The sequence below is a fragment of the Mustela putorius genome, unplaced genomic scaffold, assembly GCF_011764305.1.
Source record: "Mustela putorius furo isolate JIRA1106 unplaced genomic scaffold, ASM1176430v1.1 tig00000095_pilon_pilon_pilon, whole genome shotgun sequence".
In the NCBI taxonomy this organism is placed as follows: domain Eukaryota; kingdom Metazoa; phylum Chordata; class Mammalia; order Carnivora; family Mustelidae; genus Mustela; species Mustela putorius.
Genome location: NW_025421280.1, coordinates 14,855,451 through 14,877,898, shown reverse-complemented (window position 1 = coordinate 14,877,898; position 22,448 = coordinate 14,855,451). Strand labels below are relative to the sequence as shown.

The following is a 22,448-nucleotide window of genomic DNA, read 5'->3' as shown; positions in this document are numbered from 1 at the left end:
CCAGGTTTGTGAGTGCAGCCCGAGAGACAAATCTTCCTCAAGGCCAGGTTTACCAGAGTGGGTGTTTTGCTGAGCCAGGAAGCGACTTCAGCTCAGGCGCAGGACAGAGAGAGAAAGAAGTGGTCGTGAAGACGCTTGGCCCCTGACCACGCGTCTCCAGTCACTGGCAGCTGTGGCTAGGGCGTGGCTGTGGATAGGCGGTGTGTGTCACTCGCTTGTGCCTCAGGGATGTTGGAACTTGTTCCCCTTTCAGTAGAGAAGCTGAGCTGCTCTGTGCCTGGGCTGTTTATTTTACTGCTGTGGCTGGTGGCCGTGGCCGGTTTATCGCGGGACAGAGTTCAGGGACACAGTGATAAATCTCTTCTAGGAGGATGATGTAAGCCTCAGCCCTGACTTCCTCCTCGGCTTCTGCGGGTTTGGAAAGCCTTTGCAAATAGTATTCTGTCCGGGTGTGAGCCTCTAACTTGCAGCCCCATCCTGGTCTCCAGGTGGAGTGGTCTGCAGCAGGTTCTGGAGCCGGAGGGGCGAGATTCGAATCCCACTCCTCCACTTACGAGCTGTGTGACTTTGGGCTTGGTTTATCCGCTTACTAGTTTTTTGTTGTTGTTTTTTAAGATTTAAAAAAAAAAATTATTTGACAGAGATCACAAGGAGGCAGAACAGCAGGCAGAGAGAGAGAGAGGAGGAAGCAGGCTCCCTGCCGAGCAGAGAGCTGGATGCAGGGGTTCGATCCCAGGACCCTGAGATCATGACCCTGAGCCAAAGGCAGAGGCTTTAACCCACTGAGCCACCAGGCACCCCTGCTTACTAGTTTTTTAATCTGGAAAACGGGACTATCGGGTCCTTCCAGAAGCAGTAGTGAGAATCCAGTGGGGTCATTGCACTGGGCCTGGGCCCTCGGTCCTCACATAAAACTGAGTGCAGAGCCTCTGTGTCTTGGGAAGGACACTGTCAGGTAGAAAGAGATCAGGACGGTGGAGAGTTGATTTTTTTTTTAATGGGGTTGGATTGTTAAGCCTGCCCAAAGGCAACCAACCCGACTCCCATCTTCTCACAAAGTCATTGTGAACAACTTCCACTCATCCTACGAGCTGTATGGAAATGGCAGAGGCCATCTTCTGAGGCAGGGGGGCTTGTCCAGGAGAGAGAGAGAGAGTGTGTGTGTGTGTGGGGGGGGGGTGTGCTAAAGACTGGGAAGGCATCTGGATGGCCCGTCTATGACAACTGAGCAAGAAGTGGTCACCAGAAGGACATCTGCCCCATCTTGGAAGGCCTCCACGGATTTTTTGGTCCCTTGTTGACAGGGGACAATAAACATTGTGAGAATCGTATGTAGTGTACAAAGATAAGACTGACTCCCTCACACTCCCCTTCACCCCTTTCCCTGTTCCTCTACCCAGAAGCAGATGCAGTTGGTGAACAGTGTCTTATCTTTTCTAGAGGTATTCTGTGCCCATCTGAATGCAATCATGCCGGTCTCTGTCTTCCTCGTTACTCATATGCAAACCTACGGCACACATAGCTTTCATCATTTGATAAACCCTGTCACTTTTTCCCACATCAGTGCCTCTAGATGCCGACAGGCAATTTTGTTCAGTGAGGAGTTCCTTCACATATACTGTTTCTTTCTTTGGGGAGGTGTATGTCACAATTTATTGTAAAAGTAGCACATGTAACTTAAACTGAGAAAAGAAATTCAGACAATATGGGAGTATGTCACAACAATAAAAGAGAAAGCTCGTCTTTTGCAATCACCCCAAGTCTTCTTCCCAGGGAGAGCCAGTGAACACAGTTGGGTGTGCAAGCTTCCAGATTTTTCTGTTCAGATGCAGAGTCACGCCTTTTCCAAAACAGAATTGCACATTCTATGCTTTGCTACAAATGGTCGTGTTCCTTAATGTATCACAAAGGCCTGTCCCTATTGGAACAAACATATCTTTCTCATTCTTTTTGCAGTGGAATGTTCTGTATTTATTTAACCATTTATTCCCCGATAGGCATTTCCTTTTTTTTTCCCCCCTTCAGTTTTACTCCCTCATTGTGTGATGGTAATGAGCTGTTTTCCTGTTTAAAGATCGCTTTAGTATCCCCTCCCCCCATTAGAGAAAGGAATCCCGTTAGGGAACTTTCTTGAATACTTTGTGCTTCACATTGAATTTACTGACCTTGCATTTACTTTCCTGTCAACGGTGGCCCGAGCTGGCCCCTGCAGACTGCTCAGGAATCTGCTGGAGGAGTTGGGGTGGCCTGCAGATTCTAGCAAAGTGCAAGTTCATTCAGGCAGCTCACTGAGCAGAGAACATCTTGATTCTATCAGCCTTAATCCCGGGTCCCTGATGGGGGCTGGCTCTTGTGGTCGTTAGCAGATGGAATGCTCGTCTGTGTTGGAAGGCACAGTTCTGGGGTCTTTGGCTCTGGGGAGTCCTGAACCAGAATTGAATGGCATTGAATCTTTCACGATATTAATGGGGCACTGTGAGTCCTTGAACTTGTGTGTGCTTGTAATGTTACAGTAATAACAGTAGTGGCTGTCCTGGTCTCTGCTGATAGGGGAGACCCCTCAGAATGCAGAGCACTACCTGATGTACAGTATTGTCTGCCAAGCACTTCACATGGTGAGTTCGGTTCTGACTCTGAGCCTCCAGGTGACCCATCGCTGTCCCACGGTCACTCGCTAGCCAGGCTCGGGAGGGAAATCAGGCTTCTCTGAACCCTGACTGCCCTGTGACTGACCACGTCTGTGTCCCTGGCCCCTGGGTTACCTGGCTACCAAAGATTTTAGCAAGGGAGCTCCCCTTTGTCTGAGTGGGTTCTGTCCTGCCCCACACTCTTTATCGGGGGATATTGGTGGTGTAGAAGCCACCTACAGGGAGGACCCTGGGTCTGGGCCCAGTGGACTCTGTTGTGGCACAGTGGATGTGTGTCCAGAGGCCTCCTCATGTAATTCTGGGTCGAAGATTCAAATTTGGGGGTACAAACTCGCCAGTGGGGCAATTGTCTGAAAAGTGCCCATACAGGTAAAGCCCCTCCCTGTATCTGTCCTTCGAGAATTTCTCTTCTCCCAACCTCATCCTTTTTCTGTTGGTAATGATGGGAGCCAGCAGTTATAAATTATTTGGAATTTCCCTCAGCTTGGTTCCTATTCAAGACTTTAAATTGGGAGTTTTGTTCTATTTGTGACTTCACAATCTTTGGGCAGGCTGCCATTTCTAGAACAGGCTTACATGAGTTGTAACATGAGGTGAGCTGTGGGGGTGGGGTGGGGGGGGATGCAAACTGATTTCTCCCCTTTCAAACCAAGGAAACCACCTTGATCATCATCTTCTTCTTCTTCTTCTTTTTTTAAGATTTTATTTATTTATTTGATAGAGAGAGACACAGCGAGAGAGGGAGCACAGCAGGGGGAGTGGGAGAGGGAGAAGCAAGCTTCCTGGGGAGCAGGGAGCCCAATCCAGAGCTAGATCCCAGCACCCTGGGATCATGACTCAAGCTGAAGGCAGTCGCTTAACAGCTGAGCCACCCAGGTGCCCTTACCTTGATCTTTTTTGTACCAATGCTCAACTTTTATATGTTAGCAGTGGAGGGATGAATACCTGTCCTAGTCATCAACATTATTATTTACCTTTTACTCTTAATTATAAAAGGGAAAAAAAAAACGACTTCAAGAAATATATCTTAGCATGAAAGACAAAAGGCAAGAAGAGAAATTTTTTTTTCTTTTTTCTCTTTAAAAGATCTTTAGTGTCCGTGCCTGGGTGGCTCAGTGGGTTATGCCTCTGCCTTCAGCTCAAGGTCATTGTCTCAGGGTCCAGGGATCGAGCCCCACATTGGGCTCTCTGCTTAGCAAGGAGCCTGCTTCCTCCTGTCTCTCTGCCTGCTGTTCTGCCTACTTGTTCTCTCTCTCTCTGTTAAATAAATAAATAAAATCTTTAAAAAAAAACTTCGATGTCTTGCCCTGGGGCAGGGTTGCAGGAGTGGGGGGTGATTAGGGGGGTGGCGGATGGTTTTCATTATAATAATGTCTTCTCTTTGTAGAGCATTTTAAAGCCAATTTAACTTATTGTCCTTAGATAAAAATACAATATGTAGCCAGCACAGGGCCTGGCATTTGGTAGGCATTTGTATTTGTTGGGTATGAGACCAGATGAATAGAACAAATTGAGCTTTCATGTAGCCAAGTGACCCTAATTTCTATTTTCCAGAGAAATGATAGTCGAGCAGGTTTGAGGAAATGAGAGACGAGCTGTGTCTTCTGCCATCCTCCCCAACTTCCCATGCTGAGCAGGAGGGCCTGTGTGGCGGACCTCCCAGAATCCTGGGACATTGGAATCCCCAGTTCCTAGGGTGTAGTAGAGGCTGAGTCATGCCTGAGACACGGGGACTGAAATAATCCATGTCTGACTCCTGCTTGCACCACCCAGGCCTGGTGCTGTCACTTTCTGTGCTGTCTATCCACATTTTACTGCCAAAATCTTGACAGTTTTGGACTGTGGGAATGACTGGGGCAGTTACGGGGTCAGAGGCCTTGCCTGGGGTTCCCCTCCCAAGGCCACGGCTCACCGGCATTGGGTCCCAAGTGTGTGTCCCCTCCTCATCAGTGAAATGTGTGTCCTGTTCCACTCAGCGAATGGAGTGGTCAGTGTGCATTCAGGGAAGTAGGGAGGTTTGGGCTCGTGCAACAGAGAGAACTGGGTTTAAATGTAGGTTCTTCCTCTGTGTTACTTTTGGCCAGTGCCTCTGTGGCCCTCTGTCGTCTCATGTGTAAGATGAGATGAACCATAAAGCTGCCCTAGTGGAGTCACAGGGAGGGTCATGGAAGGTGCTGCATGTGGCACAGGGCTGGGCCCAGGGGTCAGGTCTGGAAGAGAGGGAGCTGCTGTCACCATATGATTGTTCTTGATGTCAAGAGGGGAGGGGCTTAGCCATCTTTCCCAGCGTGGTTCCTCCTGCGGTCACACTCTTTCTCCAAGGGTTCCCCTGTGGGCTGGGCTCCTGTGCACAGGGTGAGCCGTGAGCTGTGTTTCCAGTGAGGGGGCCTTGCCACACGACAGACTGAGCTGCAGGACTGTTTCAGGTGAGCCTGAGCTGGAGTCAGAGCCGATACCTCCATTCACAGCCCGCGTTTATTACTTCAGCTGGCCATGTTCTCAGAGTTGTGGTGGCTGGAAGCGAGGAGCGAGAGACAGACCCCGCCATGCTGAGAACTTGGGAGCTCACACTGGGGTTTCCTGGTGCCTCCCAGTGGCTGGACTCCAGGCTCTTCCACTCCCTGTCCAGGCTCAGGGATCCCTGGGGCCCTCATCCTACTACTCACTTAGGAGGCCTGTGGCTTCGAGATCAAAAACCTAGTGTGCCATACATTGCTTTGACCATTTTGGAGTGTCTTGTCTTTTTTTCCTTCTTTCTTTAATCCTTATAACAAGGCTAGAATCCTTGTCCTCACTTTTTAAGGCTGTCCCAGTCATACTGGTTGGAAGGGACTTACTAAGTTCTAGGCCCATTCATATGCCTATTTCATTTTAGTCCTGTGTGACTTTGTCCCTGGATAGAAAGTAATTCCCAGAAGTGGTAAGCACTTTTCAAAAGTGGCATTTGGAAGCCCGCTCGGGGATGCAGTTGCACATTTTGAATAAAGAATGCCTCTTAACCAGAAAATCTGAGGTTTGGGATAAATTAGGAAGCAAGACACTGTCGTAGTATCTGTGATCTGAGTGTCCACCAAAAACTCTTCACCAAAATAAAAGTAAGGTATTTATGAAATAATTTGTTCCAATTATTCCAGGCAAAAGTTGTCCAGCTAGTGAGAGAAAACAGAAGGAATAGTTGGCAAAGTAGGAAATTTGAAGTCTTAGGTTATGCATAAGGAATGTGTTATGGGCCTATAGCAGAAATCTCAAATCAGGGATCTGGCAGTGTTTACTTAGTTCTGTTGTAGAGACCCAGCCACTGCTCCCCATGCCGTGCCCAGGGCAGGCATGGCTAATCTGCACAATTCTGCCTCCTTGAGCCTCCATTCCCTGTGCCTGTTCAGGACAGAGATCGGGAATCAGTTTTCTCTCCTGCTGACCCCAGATAGGGCCTCAGAATCTTTCTGATTCTGAGCACACTGAGAGGGTCTTCACTTCACATGCCGATTCCGTTTGCCACCCCTGGTCTATGGTATCATCCCTTGAAAAATTAACTAACTTAAAAAGGTCTTCCACATGGACTCTTTATTAGCGGAATCCTGACATAGTGACGTGTGAAAGCTATTAACTCAGACAGCTCCTTTGTCATCGTTGAGAGTTCCTGAGTTAGAAGAAGGATCGGAAATCCAGCTGACCCGAGTACCTCAATCCACACTTATTTCATTGTGGTCTGTGACTCCAGGGCCTCAGGGCCCAGAACATCCTTTTGTTAGAGTTCAACAGCTGTAACAGAGATTGAAAAACACCGACGACAAACCCCAAATACGGGGACTTTTTTCAGTCTTCCAGTTGTCAGGACATCCTAATCTGGGACCCAGGTTCCTTCTATCACCTTGGCTGGCCTCCCTGAGGGCAGGTCAGAGCTAAGTGACGGTCACGTCAGAGGCTCTGGCTCGCCATAGGAGGGAGCGCTTGGAGGAGGCACCCCAGCCCATGGGCCCTAAAGTGTTAGCGCACTTCCCTCTGCTCACCGTCCATTGGCGGAGCAGCCTACCGCTGAGCTGCAAGGGAAGCTGCGGAGGGACGTCCAGCTGGCAGCTGCATGCCTGGGAGAACGGGCAGAAGGATTTTGGTGGCCTTCACCGCAGAACCCTTCAACCATCGGCAGTATGAGTGACCTTGTTGTAAGTCTGTCTTTCCTTGGGATGGGTTCAGGCTGTAGATGAAGCCCTGAGCAGGAGAGATGCTGGCCTGGCCCCTTCATCCTGCCCAGAGCCGTCTGGGCAGGTACATAGCCCTGCCGGGGTACATACAGTCTGCCACCCACTGTACGGATGGAAGGACTGTTGGGCTCCCGGAAATGCACCCTGGCGCTGGACAGCGGACTGAGACGGCCCTCCTCACCGTGGCCTCAGGAACAGGTGGCAGCTGAGAAACTGAGGACCATGGTAAACTGCCTTCTTTCAGTTGAGGGTGTCCTCTTGTTTGCACAAATGAGGCCAACAATTTAGCCGCAGTTGGTTGAGGCTAGGGAGGAATGAAGGATGGGGAGAAACCGTAAAGCCAATCCGGGAGGCCCGTGAGCCCCAGTTCCACCACCTGGCTCCTGGGCCCAGGTGCTGTGAGCCCTGCCGTGTGGGGTTACCGTGGGGCAGCCCCGCACAGGATGCCACTGTGGTTGGCTCACCCAAGCTGTCAGGGCTGACAGGAAACCCCAGGGCAGACGTGGAAGTCACCACCTTAAACGGCTAAGCTTTCACTTTTTCCTTCAGCCTTTGTTCTTTTTGGGTCAAGGTTGATAAAAGCATGTTGAAGTCAGGGGTGTAAGAATAATAGTAATAATACCAGCATTCAGTGCCAGCTGAGAGTGGGGGGGTGGTCTGAGTGCTGGAGACGTGTGACCCCATGTGTAGGCTTCCCAGCCCCTCTGTACTCCTGCGCCAGCATTGTCCCCAGCTTCCAGGGAAGGTCACTGAGGCACTCTGGGATCTGATCACTTGGCCACAGCTCTATGGCCAGTATAGTGCTGCTCACTGCCGCCCCTCCAGCCGTCTTCCTGTGCCACATGCTCTGTTGCCTGCTGGGAGTGCAGAGGTGGTTACCATCAGGAGCAGGTTAGCATTCGGTCTGAAAGACTGTATGTGGACTTCTGCATCCACTCCGTGAGGGCAGCTGTGTCTCAGTGAGCACCCAGCGGGGAGGGCTGTGCATGTGGCAGCCTGTCCCCCAAACAGCCAAGTATCCATGCTTCGGGGAGCAGAAGAGCCTATTCCCACCTTTGCAGAGCCGGTGCTTTGAGCAGGGGAGGCCGATGCAGCCATTCCACTGGAAGAGGAGGGCACGGTGGACCAGGGACCTATTTCAGGGTTGCAGAGTTGGATGTAGAAGAGGCATTAACCAGGTCAGCAGAGGTGGGGAAGGAGTCCCAGAGTAAGCCTGCGTGGAGGCTGGAGATCAAGTTTAACCCAAGGTTAACCCCAGGTTAACCCCTGGGGCAATGTGACATTGGGAAGTCAAGAAGGGGCCAGACCCCGGGCTCTTGTGGGCTGCTATCTGTAAGGTGTTCTCTTTCAGGGAGGTCTGATAAATGATCCATAGTTGGGTTCCTTGGTGGTTCTTGGTTTCTGTCTGGGGATCTCAGGCCGTGTGGGTCTCCCTAAAGCACTCAGCCAAGAAGGGACCCCTGACACTGACCTCATGTGTCCTGAGTTCACCGCAGTGTGTGGGTCAGCTTCCTCCCAGTACAGGAGATCAGGGACCTCAGAGACTCACGACCCTTGTAATGAATTGCTTAACCCAGGGAAGTGACACATGGAATACCTCATCCTCCTCTTAATTCACAAAGTACTGTCTCTCCTTTCATTTCCTGCTTGCTTGCAAACCTGGGATTTAGCTTCTGGGCTTCCGGCTTTGTGGAAGTGTGTTGGGCACACAGCTGGTACTCAGGTATGAGGTGAAGGAGTAAGGAAGGGGAGGGAGGTATTGTTCAGCACCCGCCCTGTACCTGGCCTTGTGCTTAACTCTTGATGTTCTGTAGCCCAGCGAGGATGGATGGGTTGTTCAAAGTGACATGTCTAGTTGAGTGGCTGGTTCCAGCCATTGTGCCCCACGGCTTCTCTGAGAGTAACAGAGGTGAGAGGGTGGGGAGCAGTGTGTGTGGCAGACCCTTCTCCGGATGGCACAGTCATAGTTGGAGCATGGCCTGCGTGCTCTTCCCCAAGAGGAGTTTTTCTGAAACTTCGTCTCCCGTGTGGGCTGTTACTCACCTAGTAGCAAGTTGTTCTGTTGTGGCTAATGGAGGACCTGTTGTTCTGACTCAGGAGAGCAAAACTGTGGGATGGTGTTCGCTCAGGCCTCTTCCGGCCCCCCACTACGCTGCCCTCAGTAATAGGGTAGGCCGGCATGGGGACTGTGGCAGGCACGCAGGTAGTTGCTTGGACACTGCCCTCCTGATAGAAGAGAAGGAAAGATCACCATCGCCCTTCTGGGAGGATCTTGTCTACACAGTAGATGTTTCCACAGTGCTTCCAAAGACGCCTAAAAATAGCTGGTTTCTTCCCCCATAAATGTTGCCCATTCCCAATTGCTGCTCAGGGAGGACTGGGGAACCTGTGTAGAGAAGGTACGCGGAAACATTCCGTCCTGGAACTTGCAGTAGCTCAAATTAACTTACTAGCTATTAAAAAAAAAAAAAAAAAAAAGCCACGGCCCTCCGTTGGAAGCAATGCTGGGTGATTTTAAGTAGTTCCAGAGGGGGTGTGTGGTTTGAGGGTCATGCTGTCCAGAGCCAGGCCCAGTTCCATGGGAATTGGGATTGGTTGGATCTGGGGAGGGGAAACCTGGGGCCAGATTCCAACCCACCGGCAATCTAAGTCGATTCTAGGAGGTCCTGCAGGCGTGGCAGGCGTTGGCTTATTATTTTATTCCAGAAAGAGTCTGTCAATCAGGTGGAATCCTTCCAGGGAGGCTTCCCGCTGACCTGGCCTTTTCCTCTTTTTACATTTCTGTTCCATGTTTATCCCCGACATAAACATCACAGAGCGCACACACATTTGAAAAACCCGTCGTCGGCTATGATGGTCCGATGTCGACACTGGGATGCTCTGTAGCATTTCATTTTCAAGGCGCTGGGAGTCTCCTGTTTCATGTGGGTGGGAAAGGGGGGGACCTTTTGGGCAAGCTGCCATCTTTTTATTGTTCCAAGAGTTCGGTAAAGCATTTGAACCTTCACCTGTCAAAATCACTTTTGGAGCGAGGACTGTTCTTTTCTCCAGCTTCTTAGACTAGCAGAACAAAAGTATCATTTATCCCAATGAGACCTTAATGGGGGCTTTCCCGTTTGGACACCCACCTTGAATTCATTGGAAACAGAAGTTCTGGGCATTGTATTTTTCATACATTTGGCTCAGACTTTTACTGGGTCATATTTCCCCCCAAATCTTTTTCGAAAAAGACTCCTGTCTCATTCCTTTAGACCAACACGTGTAATATAAGCTGGGTAAAAATAGAGCAAGCTGGTTTTGTGTTTTGATTTATGGATCAGTTCTGTAAGTTTACATTTGAAAGGCATTTAACACATAACTCAGGAAAGCTGAACTTTGCTGTCTGATGCTTGTGTCTGGGTGAGACTTGTAGGCCCGTTCTGATTCTGCCTGGTGCAAGACCAGACCCCACGTGGTCCACCACTGGTACCTAACAAACAGTAGTGTGCGCACACTTGGTGTTCTTCCTGCCCCTGCCCCCCACCCTTCTGAGGACTGTTCTTCTCCCTGTAGTTGTAGCTGGCATGGAAAATTGTTTGACCTGGAATTTCTTAAAGTTGGTAGGTAGTAACTCCGTAATCAGCAGCACTTCAAAGACAACCTTATAACAGGACATCTAATCAGAAAAATTCCATCACGGTGGAGGGCTGTCACCTGGAGAAACATATAGTCAATAAGGTGGGATGCATTCCTTGGATGTCCAAGTTCTGTGCCTGGTCAAACGTTTTGTGCATCTCATTGCTACCTTATTGACCACAGGACCTCAGAGGCAGAGGGCGCTTCACGGCCAACAGAACGGGGCCTCGCCCTGAGAAGGCTTCTCTACTTGCTTTAATCTTCTGCTGCTGCCATCCTGAAATTTGTAATACTTTTGGACAAGGAGTCTTGTATTTTCATTTGTTGCTGAGCCCCTTGAATTACATGGACTGTCCTGCTTCAAAGTTATTTATACAATTCATTACATAGAAAATCTCTGGGCGCCTTAACTTTGAGTAAGGATTGCTCAAATTTAGATTGTCTTGGGACACTTGGCTGGCTCAGCGTGTCTGCCTTGGGCTCGGGCCATGATCCCAGCATCCTGAGATCAAGTCCTGCATCGGGCTCCTTGCTCAGCAGGGAGCCTGCTTCTCCCTCTGCCTGCTCCTCTCTCTCTCTGACCAAAAAAAAAAAAAAAAAAAAAAAAAAAAAAAAAAAATTCTAGACAGTCTTACCAGCCAGTTCATGATAATCTTTACTCTGCACAGTTTTACAAGATCCAGTTTTATTATGATTAAATCTGCAACCATAAAGCTACCTTTGGTTTTTGTGGGTTTGGGTGTGCCCTATTACGAGGTTCGTTTCTTGTAAGAGGACTAACAATAAACAGGTTAATTTAAAAAAAGAAAAAAGCCTCCAGGTTTTAAGTGGTGAGCCGTTTATTTCTTATGAGCATGTGTGTATTTCTCATGTGGTCGTAGCTGGGTTTCATGAAGTGCAATCTGGCGTGTGTTTGACCGACATGCAGGTGGTTTGTGGGGGATGGGATAGCTCCAAGATGACAGAGGCCCAGTTGCAGGGGCTGGTAGTCTGGTGGGCTCTGGGGGGGCTCGGAGGCTTGGTTTTCATCTTGAGAGGGCCCTGGCACAGTCACCCACATGCTGATGGGAGCAAAGCGCCACCCACTGTTGGATCTGGCCCTTGAATGAGGAGCCCGAGGTTGTCCCAGAGGAGGGCGTGGTTGAAGGGTCTTTTCATCAAAGGGAATACAGAACACATGGAGAGATCCGAGGGGTTCAAAGCAGGATGTGGTCCAGGAGTGAGGGGTCTGTGTGTCTGCAGTGTGAACTGTGGTGGGTGGGGGTGACTAGGGTGAAAAAGCAGGCTGGCTTTGGGGGTTCCGAGGGTGCTGTATGTGTAAGGAGTTCAACTGTGGGCAGTTGGGACCATTGGTGAATTTGGAAGCACAGTGGTACCTGACCAGAAAGATAGTTCTTCTTTTTTAAAATTTTATTTATTTATTTGTTTGTCGGGGGGCTGGTGGTGGAGAGAGCACAAGGAGGGGGAGGAACAGGAAGAAGCAGGCTCCCCATTGAACAAGGAGCACCATGTGGGACTCAGTCCCAGGACTCTGGGATCATGGCCTGAGCTGAAGGCGGATGCTGAACGACTGAGCCACCCACATGTCCCATGAGCAGAAAGATAGTCTAAGGTTATGCAAACAGGGTTCAGTTTCATGGCTGTCGAGGATTCGGGGTGGAGGGGGGGCCCATATTTACTAGGAAGGTGGAGAAAAGGATTTGCCAAGAGATGTAGGTAGAGAGGGAATTGATGTATTGTAGAAACAACCACCTGGGATTTAAAGAAGTCTAAGATGGCTCTAACGTTTGCAGTTTGGGGTCCTGGTAGAATTGGGGATTGCAGCAGGGGAGTTTGGTGGGGAAAGGGTGAAGGAAGTTGGGGAGGTGGGTGAATGCTTAGCAGGGGAGGTGTGTGGGAGGAGGTAGAGGGGAGAGATGGAGTAGATAGGAAGGGAAGTGTGGGGAGAGGCAGAGGAAGAGAGAGATGGGATAGATAGGGGAAGTTGGGGGATGGTAGAGGAGGAGAGAATGAGAGAGATTTTGTTGATAATGTTTGGGTTTTGATGGATGTAGGTAGAGGTTGGAAAGAGGACAGAGGATAGAGGGCCACAGAGAAGCCAAGGGAGTAGAAGGTAGAAACCAGCAGCACTGAGATTCCTAGAAGATCCCTAAAGGGGGCCTGGGTTTGGCAGAGAGAGGAAAGTGTAATGCATTTTCATGTACACAAGATCCAGTGACACTGAGAAACATTTTGGAATCTCACTTTCTATCTATTCCCATCCTCAAGTATTCTGAAGCAAATTCTAACATTACAACCTTCCTTTTTTCTTTTTTTAAAATTTTATTTATTTATTTGACACAGAGATCACAAGTAGGCAGAGAGGCAGCCAGAGAGAGAGAGAGGGGGAAGTGGGCTCCCTGCTGAGCAGAGAGCCCAATGCGGGGCTCGATCCTAGGATCCTGAGACCATGACCTGAGCTGAAGGTAGAGGCTTAACCCACTGAGCCACCCAGGTGCCCCTAACACTACATCCTTTCATTGTGAAATGGTTGTGCGTGGTTCTCTAACAGATAAGAATTTCCTTGACAGCCCAGAGGAATGTGCCATCTCAAGCCTGTGCCTCTCTCCCCAGATAGCAAAGCCATTGTGGATGGGAACCTGAAGCTCATCTTGGGCCTGGTGTGGACGCTGATCCTCCACTACTCCATTTCCATGCCCGTGTGGGAGGATGAAGGGGACGATGATGCCAAGAAGCAGACACCAAAGCAGAGGCTGCTGGGGTGGATTCAGAACAAGATCCCCTACTTGCCCATCACCAACTTTAACCAGAACTGGCAGGATGGCAAGGCTCTGGGGGCCTTAGTGGACAGCTGTGCTCCAGGTAAGTGTCCGAGGCCTTCTCTTCAGGATGGGGGTTTGTGGGCCTCCAACTTCTTGGCTTCCCATTGGGAAAGCTGAGTTTGCTGGGATTGGTGTATTCTCCTAGTTTTAGCCCCCTGTAAGAGCAAAGGGAACTAAAAATGGCTCTGTTTATCTTCTAGGTGTATCCATGGACTTTCTGAACATTGAGCTCAGTTATTTACCCAAATTCCCAATGAAGTTCTTGGAGCGGGCCTTGGTTTAGCTTTCAGATCCAAAGTCCCGCTTCTTCCCACAGTTGGTGCCGGATTTCCCATTGACTTTAGCAGAAACACGTGGCTCTGTTAGTTGACTTGGCATGAAAATCCAAAAACTTCCATTGAGTGGAAAGTACCCATTTTTACCGACTGCTGGGTTGACCATGTATGGCTTTCTCTCCACCCTTTTCTTTCTGCGTTGCTATGAAATAGTGTTTGTTCAACATCCAGTTGGAGGTTTTCCCACCCTTTGCTGAGTGGTTGAGCGTACACCAACGTAGTAGTTATCCTCCCTGGAGCATTTAGATTGATGGGTAGAGTTTGCTGGTACAGAGTCAAGAGAATAACCAGTCCGTCTTTATATGCACCACCAGAATTGTTTCTAATAAAAAATTTACTCTAATAATCATATTTTCCATTTATGAAAACTCCATATATATGCTGTTCACATTCATTTTTAGTAAGCTAGTCGTTCTTACCATGCTGTGAACAGAGCTGGCTGGTCTGTATTGGATAGGGAGGGAGGACGGACTCCAGGCCTCACTCTTCCTGTAAAGGTGCTCAGCTGCTGTTATCCAGAACGAAGTCAACAGCTCAGCCTTAGTTTCCTGGCACCTTCTTCATTGCTTCCACCTATGGACACATTTTAAGATACCTCTTCACCAGTTTGAACCGGTGCATGTTTACTTCAGTCCTATACTTCTTGTGCTTACAAAGGTTTTTCAGATGATTCTATGTTTGAGCTTTTGGGTGTGTGGATTTTTGAATTATACAGATGCTAGATAGTCTTTTTAGATATATCTAGGAACCGGACTGTGATACTGTGACTTAGAATAAGAAATGGATATTGGGGTCTTTGTCCCTTTCTTGGCACAGAGCTCCAAAAACCCTTGGAATTTTTTAAGTGATAAGAGCCATGATAATGGTTTCTTTCAACCACACCTGAGTTTGTGTTAATGAGATGACTTTTGGACAGCCCCTAAGCATGGGATGGGGCCAGGAGAACCAAGCATGTGATTACAGGGTTTGAGCTTTTGGTCCCATCTCTAGAGACCTCCAGGGAAGGGATGGGCTGGAGGTTGAGTTAACCACAAATGGCCAGTGATTTAATCAATCCTTGTCTACTTCACCTAATGAAGCCTCCATAAAATTTCTCCAACTATAAATTTTGGGGAGCTTTCGTAAACACATGGAGTTGCGAGGAGAGTGGTACACGCTGAGATGGGGTGGGTGCTCCACACCCCTTCTCCCATATCTTGCCATGGGCATTTCTTTCATCTGGTTGTCCTTGAGTTGTATCCTTTTATAATAAATTGGTAATCTAGCATTTAAACTGTTCTCTTGAGTTCTGTGAGCCACTCTAGTAAATGAGGTGAGGAAGAGTTGTGGGAACCTCCAATTTATAGCTGGTCTTTTAGAAGCGCAGGTGAGAACCTGGACTTGGAGTTGACCTCCGAAGTGGAGGATGGAGGTGCTGGACCTGAAGGTGAAGGACCTGAGCCCTTCACCTGCAGGATCTGACTCTGTCTCCATGTAGATAATGTCAGATTTGAGTTAGTTGTAGGCTATCCAGCTGGTGTGAATCCTGCACATTTGGTGACCAAGTACAGAAGTTTGAAGGTGGTAGGAGGAAAAAAAAAATTCTTGCAAAAAGGCACCAGGCCCAAGGAGTTTTACAGACTTTTTTTTTTTATATCTACCACACCTTAAAGGAATGGATAATCTCTCTGTTAATGCAAGAAAATAACGGCCTGAAAGAGAAGTCTCAGCTTAGTCTTCAGAATAGTTTGGCGTACTCCTATCTGTGATACTTTTTCCCCTTAAGGTGTCTAATTGACTGAGATTTTTGGAAGAAATTGTTCTCTGAATTAAGATACCAAGGGGTTTAATTTAAGCATGGGGCTTCCTTTAATCTCTTCTGTCAGCTAATACTAATGGGATCTTTTGTGTTACATTAACAGGTCTGTGCCCAGACTGGGAATCGTGGGATCCACGAAAGCCTGTGGATAATGCACGGGAAGCTATGCAGCAAGCAGACGATTGGCTGGGGGTCCCACAGGTAGGCATACAAGCAGTGCCATGTGCCCGGAGGCTATTTCCATCCTGGTTGTTCGGGCACTCTATAGATGCCTGTTTGGGTCTGGCAGGCGGTCTCACCTCCTCAGCATGAGCCTTCAAAGAGTACTGCCTCTGGCACGCTCCTGTCTTCCTCAGTTTACCCATAATAATAGGTCCTCATTGTCTTGGGTGCTTGTAGATTGTTCAGAAATCTTCACATCGCTCTTTGTCACATGTGGCAAATTTTATAGTATTTTCGCTCCAAAGATCTTAAAGACTATCTTGGGACACCAGACTGCAAATGTAGATTTTAATGATTGGGTTGTACTGTAAGGAATAGCCAATATTTGACCACTTTTTCCATATTTAAAAAGTCTTTTTTTAAAAAATCTGATATCTTAGGGGAAGTCACAAGACTTAGAACTTTGAAAAAAATTTAAACCGGGATAACCTACCATTATTGGAAATTGTGGAAAAATTTGTATTGCTCATAATCCTATCACAGGAACATAACAGGAGAACTTGGAGATTGAGCAACTCTTGGATACCTTCAGCAGTAGCCACATTGTGTAATTGAGGTGCCGTCTTCCAGGGTTTTCCAAGGAAGCTAAAAAACTCCCCAAGACTCCCATGTTTGAAGCCCTGGTCAAGAGCAGTTGTAGGGAGCCATTGCCATGGATGGATGACCTCACCCCAGGTCACATGATGGTCTAAGTTGGTGTTCAGAGCTGAGTTCCATGTCTTTTGTAATAGGATCCCTCGGGAGGGAGAAAAACTTTCCTGTATTTCTTTGGTTTGGTTTTGACATCATGTCTCCGCTTCATGGCCCATTTCTTCACTCTTCCATCCTTAGTAAGTGGTGTGGTATGTTTTTCATCTCCTCTTAAACCTAAAACCATCTCCTTTTGACGTTCGTGTGATGTTGGCACTGTATAGTTGTTGAAGGAGCTTTCTGTTTTGTTGCTGAAGGCTAACTATCAGAATGTTCTCTGGCAGTTTGTTTTGTTCTGTTTTCCTGTTTGGTGAGGGAAGCAGGGTATAGAAGTTGCTCCTCTGCATTTGGTTAACCTGGTTCATGAGACGGCGTTTTTTTGGGTCTGAGGGGTAGCGCTTAGCTCCTCAGCACCCTAGTTGGGGGCAGAGGGATGTTTTGGTGACTGTTTAGGGCTGGGTCAGGTGGTGGACCTGAGGCTGTGATGCCTCTGGGGGGCCTCCTGTCCAGCATGAGCATAATCTTGCTCCTAGGCTACATTCAGGAGAACTTAATTCCTCCCTATTTCTTTGGACAGCTCATAATGTCCTAAAACCCATTTTAGTCGGCTCCGGCTGCTGTTTGACAAAATACCGTAGACTGGATGATGTAAACAGCAGGGGCTTATTTCACGTACCTGGAAGCTGGAAGGCAAGAGCAGGGTGCAAGCAGATTCAGTGTTTGGTGAGGAGGGCCCTCTTGGTGACTTGCAGACCTCTGGCTTCTTGCTGTGTCCTCACACGGCTAGACAGAGAGGTCTGCTCTTTCCTCCCCTTCTCATGAGGGCACTAATCCCATCATGGGGGCTCCATCCTCTTGACCTCATCTAAACCTACTCACCTCCCAAAGGCCGAGCCTGCTAATCCCATCATCCTTGCGGTTAGGGCTTAGGCATAAGAGGTTTGGGAGGGGGCGTCTGGGTGGCTCAGGGGGTTAAAGCCTCTGCTTTCATCTCAGATCATGATCTCAGGGTCCTGGGATCAAGTCCCACATGGGGCTCTCTGCTCAGCAGGAAGCCTGCTTCCTCCTCTCTCTGCCTGCCTCTCTGCCTACTTGTGATCTGTCTCTGTCAAAGAAAGAAATAAAATCTTTAAAAAAAAAAAAAAAAAGAGCTTTGGGAAGATACAAACATCCAAGTCTGTAACAAAACCGCAAGTTTAATATGTTGCCGGGTTGTCTCTGTTTTTATGACTATTTTTTATTAGTAACAGAGTTAATAGAGATGGAGGCAATGAAAAGATGAACAAGGGAAAAGGACAATTTATGTGCTTTTTGGTGAGATGCTCCAATCTGATGTGTATCTGATATAGCTTACCCCTTTTGGAAAGTTTCTCTGGGGGATGAGTGAGATTTTTTTCCCAGGGAAGGGTGTGCACCTCTGGAAATTACATGTAGAATTGTCTGGAGGGGGTCTTCAGCTTCCACAAGGAAGAGTGACACCTCTAAAAGGTTAAAAACACTGACATCAGCATGTTGTTTTAATGTAATTTCACTTAATTTAGAGCTTGACTCAGTTTCTTCGATTTGTAGTGTTTGGCCTAAGACACATTTGCAAATCCTTGACAGTTACCAGTGAGTTGTTCTGGGCCTTCACCTACCATGCTTTATTCTAGGTCATCACTCCTGAAGAAATTATTCATCCAGATGTGGACGAGCACTCGGTGATGACTTACCTGTCCCAGTTCCCCAAAGCCAAGCTCAAGCCCGGGGCTCCTCTTAAACCCAAACTCAACCCGAAGAAAGCCAGGGCCTATGGCCGAGGTAAGCACTGGTCTTGTTGGGTTTGAGCCTTGTCCTTTAGTCTTAGACATGGTTTTGTGGCTTCAGGGGGAAGGTTCTTAGCAGCCAGAGAGAAAATAGGCCTGATCTTTGAGACCCCCAGGCCTCCTTTATCAGCTGTTTTTTAGCTCAAGGTTTTTTTTGTTTTGTTTTGTTTATTTTTTAAGATTTTATTTATTTATTTGACAGGGGGAGACAGCGAGAGAGAGAACACAGCACGGGGACTGGGAGAGGGAGTAGGCTTTCTGCTGAGCAGGGAGCCAAATGTGGGGGCTTGATCCCAGGACCCTGGGATCATGACCCGAGTTGAAGGCAGATGCTTAATGACTGAGCCACCCAGGTGCCCCAGGGTCCATTTGTTTGTGACCAACATTGCTGCTGCACGAATCTAGACTCTGAGAAACACTGCGGCTTTAACCCGATGGAGAGCGAGGAGTTTGTAGCATTGTGATTTTAATGCAGTAACCCTGGGTTGAGGAGAGGATTATTTTTTCCCACTTTTCAGTTGAGGAATCAGAGGCCCAATCCACTGGAGGTGGGGGTGCGTACCCCAGATCTCCACTGTTAGTGATGGGAGTGGACCAGAGCCTGGGTCATGTGGCTACTGATCCTTTCTGCTTTGGTCATGCTCCTGCTGCTTCAGCTGTTCACGTGGGGAGGGAGCTCTTGGGACCCCCACACACTTCCTTGCTGAGATGTCCTGTTTATGATCACCAAGGCTGCTATGGGGCACTGTTCTGTTCAGAACGTTATGGTGGGTTGAGGCATGCTGAGGCTTTATGGTGTCGTGGTTGGCACCTGGCTTCAAGCGCTCCAGCTTTTTTTTTTTTTTTTAAGGTTTTATTTATTTGACGGAGAGAGAGAGAGAGATCACAAGTAGGCAGAGAGGCAGGCAGAGAGAGAGAAGGAAGCAGGCTCCCTGCTGAGCAGAGAGCCTGATGTACAGCTCGATCCCAGGACCCTGAGATCATGACCTGAGCTGGAGGCAGAGGCTTAACCCACTGAGCCACCCAGGTGCCCCGCACACCAACTTTTTAAAGAACAATTTTTAAAGAACAATTGCATTTCAGCCCAGTGTGGTTTCTGGTAAAGAGGAGCATAGTGAGATACAATTGATTCCCTTTTTTATGGAGAAGGGAAGGAATGCATTCTCTTTCTTAATTTTTGTAACCACAGCTGGGATGACATTTAGAGACACAAAACATCTTGTATCTCCTCTGCTAGAATCTGCTATGCTAACCATTCTAACATAACAGTTTTCTTTAGCCCTTCTCATGTGTGTATGTGTGTGTGTGTGTGTGTGTGTGTGTGTGTGTGTGTATGTGGTTGTTGAATTCTTTGAAAATCAGTGCGGGCACCATGACGGTACATCAGCAGGCCTCTCCTAAAAGTAGGGTAGCCTCTTGCCTAACCACAATATTCATGATCACACATACGAAAATTAACAGTTTCATACCAGCTAATATCCAGTTTATATGAACATTTCACTCTTGTCCTACAATCATCTTTTATAGAGTTTGTGGCTTTATAAACCGGGATCTGATTAAGGTTCATCTGATGCTGAGGGCATCTGAGTGGCTCCGTGGGTTAAGCGTCGGACTCTTGGTTTTGGCTCAGGTCTCCACCTCGCGGTTGTGGGATTGAGCCCCTCTCATTCTCTCTGTCTTTCAATAAATAAAATCTTAAAAAAATTCTCATATTTGTTGTTTCTTTAGACTCTTGTAATCTGGAATGATTTCCCTGAAAAAAAATATTTTGCCCCTAAAGATTTTTTAATTTATTTTTAGGGAGGTTGGGAGGGGCAGAGGGAGAGAGAGAGTCTTAAGCAGGATCCACACTGAGCAAGCAGCCGCATGCAGGGGTCAGTCTCATGACCCTGAGATGACCACCTGAGCCGAAACCAAGAGTTGGACACTTAACCAACTGTACCACCCAGGCGCCCCTGCCCGCAATTTTTTTTTTTAAATAACACTGACTTTCGGAAGGGTTCAGAGTACTTGTCATGTAACAGGATATCCCATACACATTGCCTTTGAAGATAGCATTTCCCCACCAGGGCAGTGGTGCTGTGTGCAGTTCTCAGTCTTAGTAGTTAGGGTCTTTTCATCTGTCTTTTTTAGGATGATTTAGAACAGCGGAGACAGCCTGATAGTTCTGGAACAATCCCGTTTGAGGTTCCTTTGGGCATGGAGGTGGTGCTTCCGGGCAATTGTTTCTGTGTGGGGCCTGGGGATGCGTTGTTGGAGGCCCTCTCCTGAGGAGCATTCCCTGGAAGGTTGGCACGTCCATGCTTGCTTTAAACCTGCCTGCTCTGAACCAAAGGTCATGGTTAGAGCAAGGAATCTCAGATTTTTCAAGGTTATCCTTCCTTCATGGCAAAAAGCTTCAAACAGCTGGGGCACCTGGGTGCCTCAGTTGATTAAGCATCTGCCTTCTGCTCAGTTCGTGATCTTAGGGTCCTGGGGTTGAGCCCCATGTGGGGGGCGGGGCGGGTGCTGGTCCTTGCTCAGTGGGAAGTCTGCTTCCCCTCTCCCTCTGTCCCTCCCCTGCCTTGTTCTCTCTCTCACAAATAAATAAATAAAATCTTAAAAAAAAATAAAAGCTTCAAATGGCCAAATAAATCTCTTGTCGACAAAACCTCTTGTCCACAAAACTGGTTAGGTGGATCAAATCTCATCGAGGCATAAAATGCTTATTTGCAGTCGTCTTATCACTGGCTGTCCGGCTTCCCCATTGTTAATGGGAAACGGTTTCCTTTCACGATGCTGTTTTCTAGAAAATGACTGTTTACTACAGTCAGGAATGTGGCTGGTCATTGCCGTTTCCTTCATCTGCCTTTTTTTTTTTTTTTAAAGATTTTATTTTTAAGTCATCTCTACACCCCAACATGAGGCCTGAACTCATAACCCTAAGATCAAGAGTCACATGCTTCAGTGACTGAGCCAGCCAGGTGCCCCTCATCTGTCTTTTTTTTTTTTTTTTAAGTTTTGGGTCCTTGTGGAGGAAACACACCTTAAAAAAAAAAATACACACCCCATATGTATGTATGCATAGGTACATTTTTTTTTTTTTTTGCTGTGGTACAGTATACATAACACATTTCCTATTTTAACCATTTTAAAATGTACCACTTAGTGACATTAAGTTCACTGTGTCATGTGGCCATCACCGCCATCCACCTCCAGAACTTTTTTATCTTCCCAAACTGAAACTCAAATCCCATCACACTGTAGCCTTCCCTCCCCCGCTCCCCCAGCCCCTGGCAACCATCATTCTATTTCCTGTCTCTATGAATTTGCCTACTCCAGGTACCCCACATAAGTGGAATCCTACACTGTTTGTACTTTTGTATCTGGCCTACTTGACTTAGTGTCATGTTTTCAGCATTCATCCATGTTGTGGCATGTGTCAGAATTTTGTTCCTTTTTAAAGCCGAATGATACACATCAATGCGTGGATATACCACGTCTTGCCCATCCATTCTTCGTCAGTAGACATTGGGATGGCTCCTACCTTCTAGCTCCTGTGGATAGTGCTGCTGCGATCGCGATAAGCAAGTAGCTGATTCCCTGCTTTCAGTTTTTTGTGTCTACACCTGGAAGGGATTTTGCTGGATTATATGGTAATTCTGTGGCTGTTTCTCTTTTTTTGTTTCTGAGAGAGAGAATGAGTATGAGTGGAGGAGGGCTCTGTTGGCGAGGAGGGGGCAGAGAGGCTCCATGCTTTGCGTGGAGCTGGACATGGGGCTGGACATGGGGCTCGATTTCACGACCCTGAGATCATCACCTGAACCAAAATCAAGAGCCAAACGCTTTACCTACAGAGCCATCCAGGTGCCCCTTTTTTGTTCTTAAGTAGGAGGATCAAGTGTCATTTTAGGCCACTGGGCTACCTGTGAAGCTACATGGGTAGGGCCTTATGATAATGTCATTGTCCCGTGGTGAACCTGAGGGCAGGGGCAGTTTTCTGTCTCTCGTGTGGCCACAGTTGCTTCATTTTTGCCAACTGAACCAAAGAGCATAGAGCACACCTCATCCTCTAGTTTCTGAAAGGATTGAGAGGTTTTCTAAGTTTTATCTTTTGGACGGCAGCCAGATTACAGTTAGCGGCTGGTTGGCACTTGCAGATCTGCTTTCTGAGACCCGTTCCCTGAAAGGATGGGGAGGGCTGGAGTGAGGCAGACCTACAGCCACAAGCAGATCCTTGTGGGGGGCTCGCTTGCAGGTGAGGTGTGTTGAAAGCATGCCTCTGTGAGCTAAGCAGAAAGCTTTACTAAAACCCATGTTCTGTGAAGCATT

General features: G+C 47.9%; 1 protein-coding gene across 4 annotated transcripts in view; it reads left to right on the top strand.

The window, feature by feature from the left end:
• The window catches only part of FLNB (filamin B), a 146,505-nt gene that overhangs the window by 47,125 nt on the left and 76,932 nt on the right, over positions 1-22,448 (top strand). For all 4 annotated transcript variants that reach the window (XM_004738248.3, XM_004738247.3, XM_004738244.3 and 1 more), the window contains exons 2-4: positions 13,079-13,327; positions 15,524-15,621; positions 17,985-18,132. In XM_004738248.3, the coding sequence (XP_004738305.1) occupies positions 13,079-13,327; positions 15,524-15,621; positions 17,985-18,132 (495 nt within the window). The remainder of the gene's footprint in view (positions 1-13,078; positions 13,328-15,523; positions 15,622-17,984; positions 18,133-22,448) is intronic.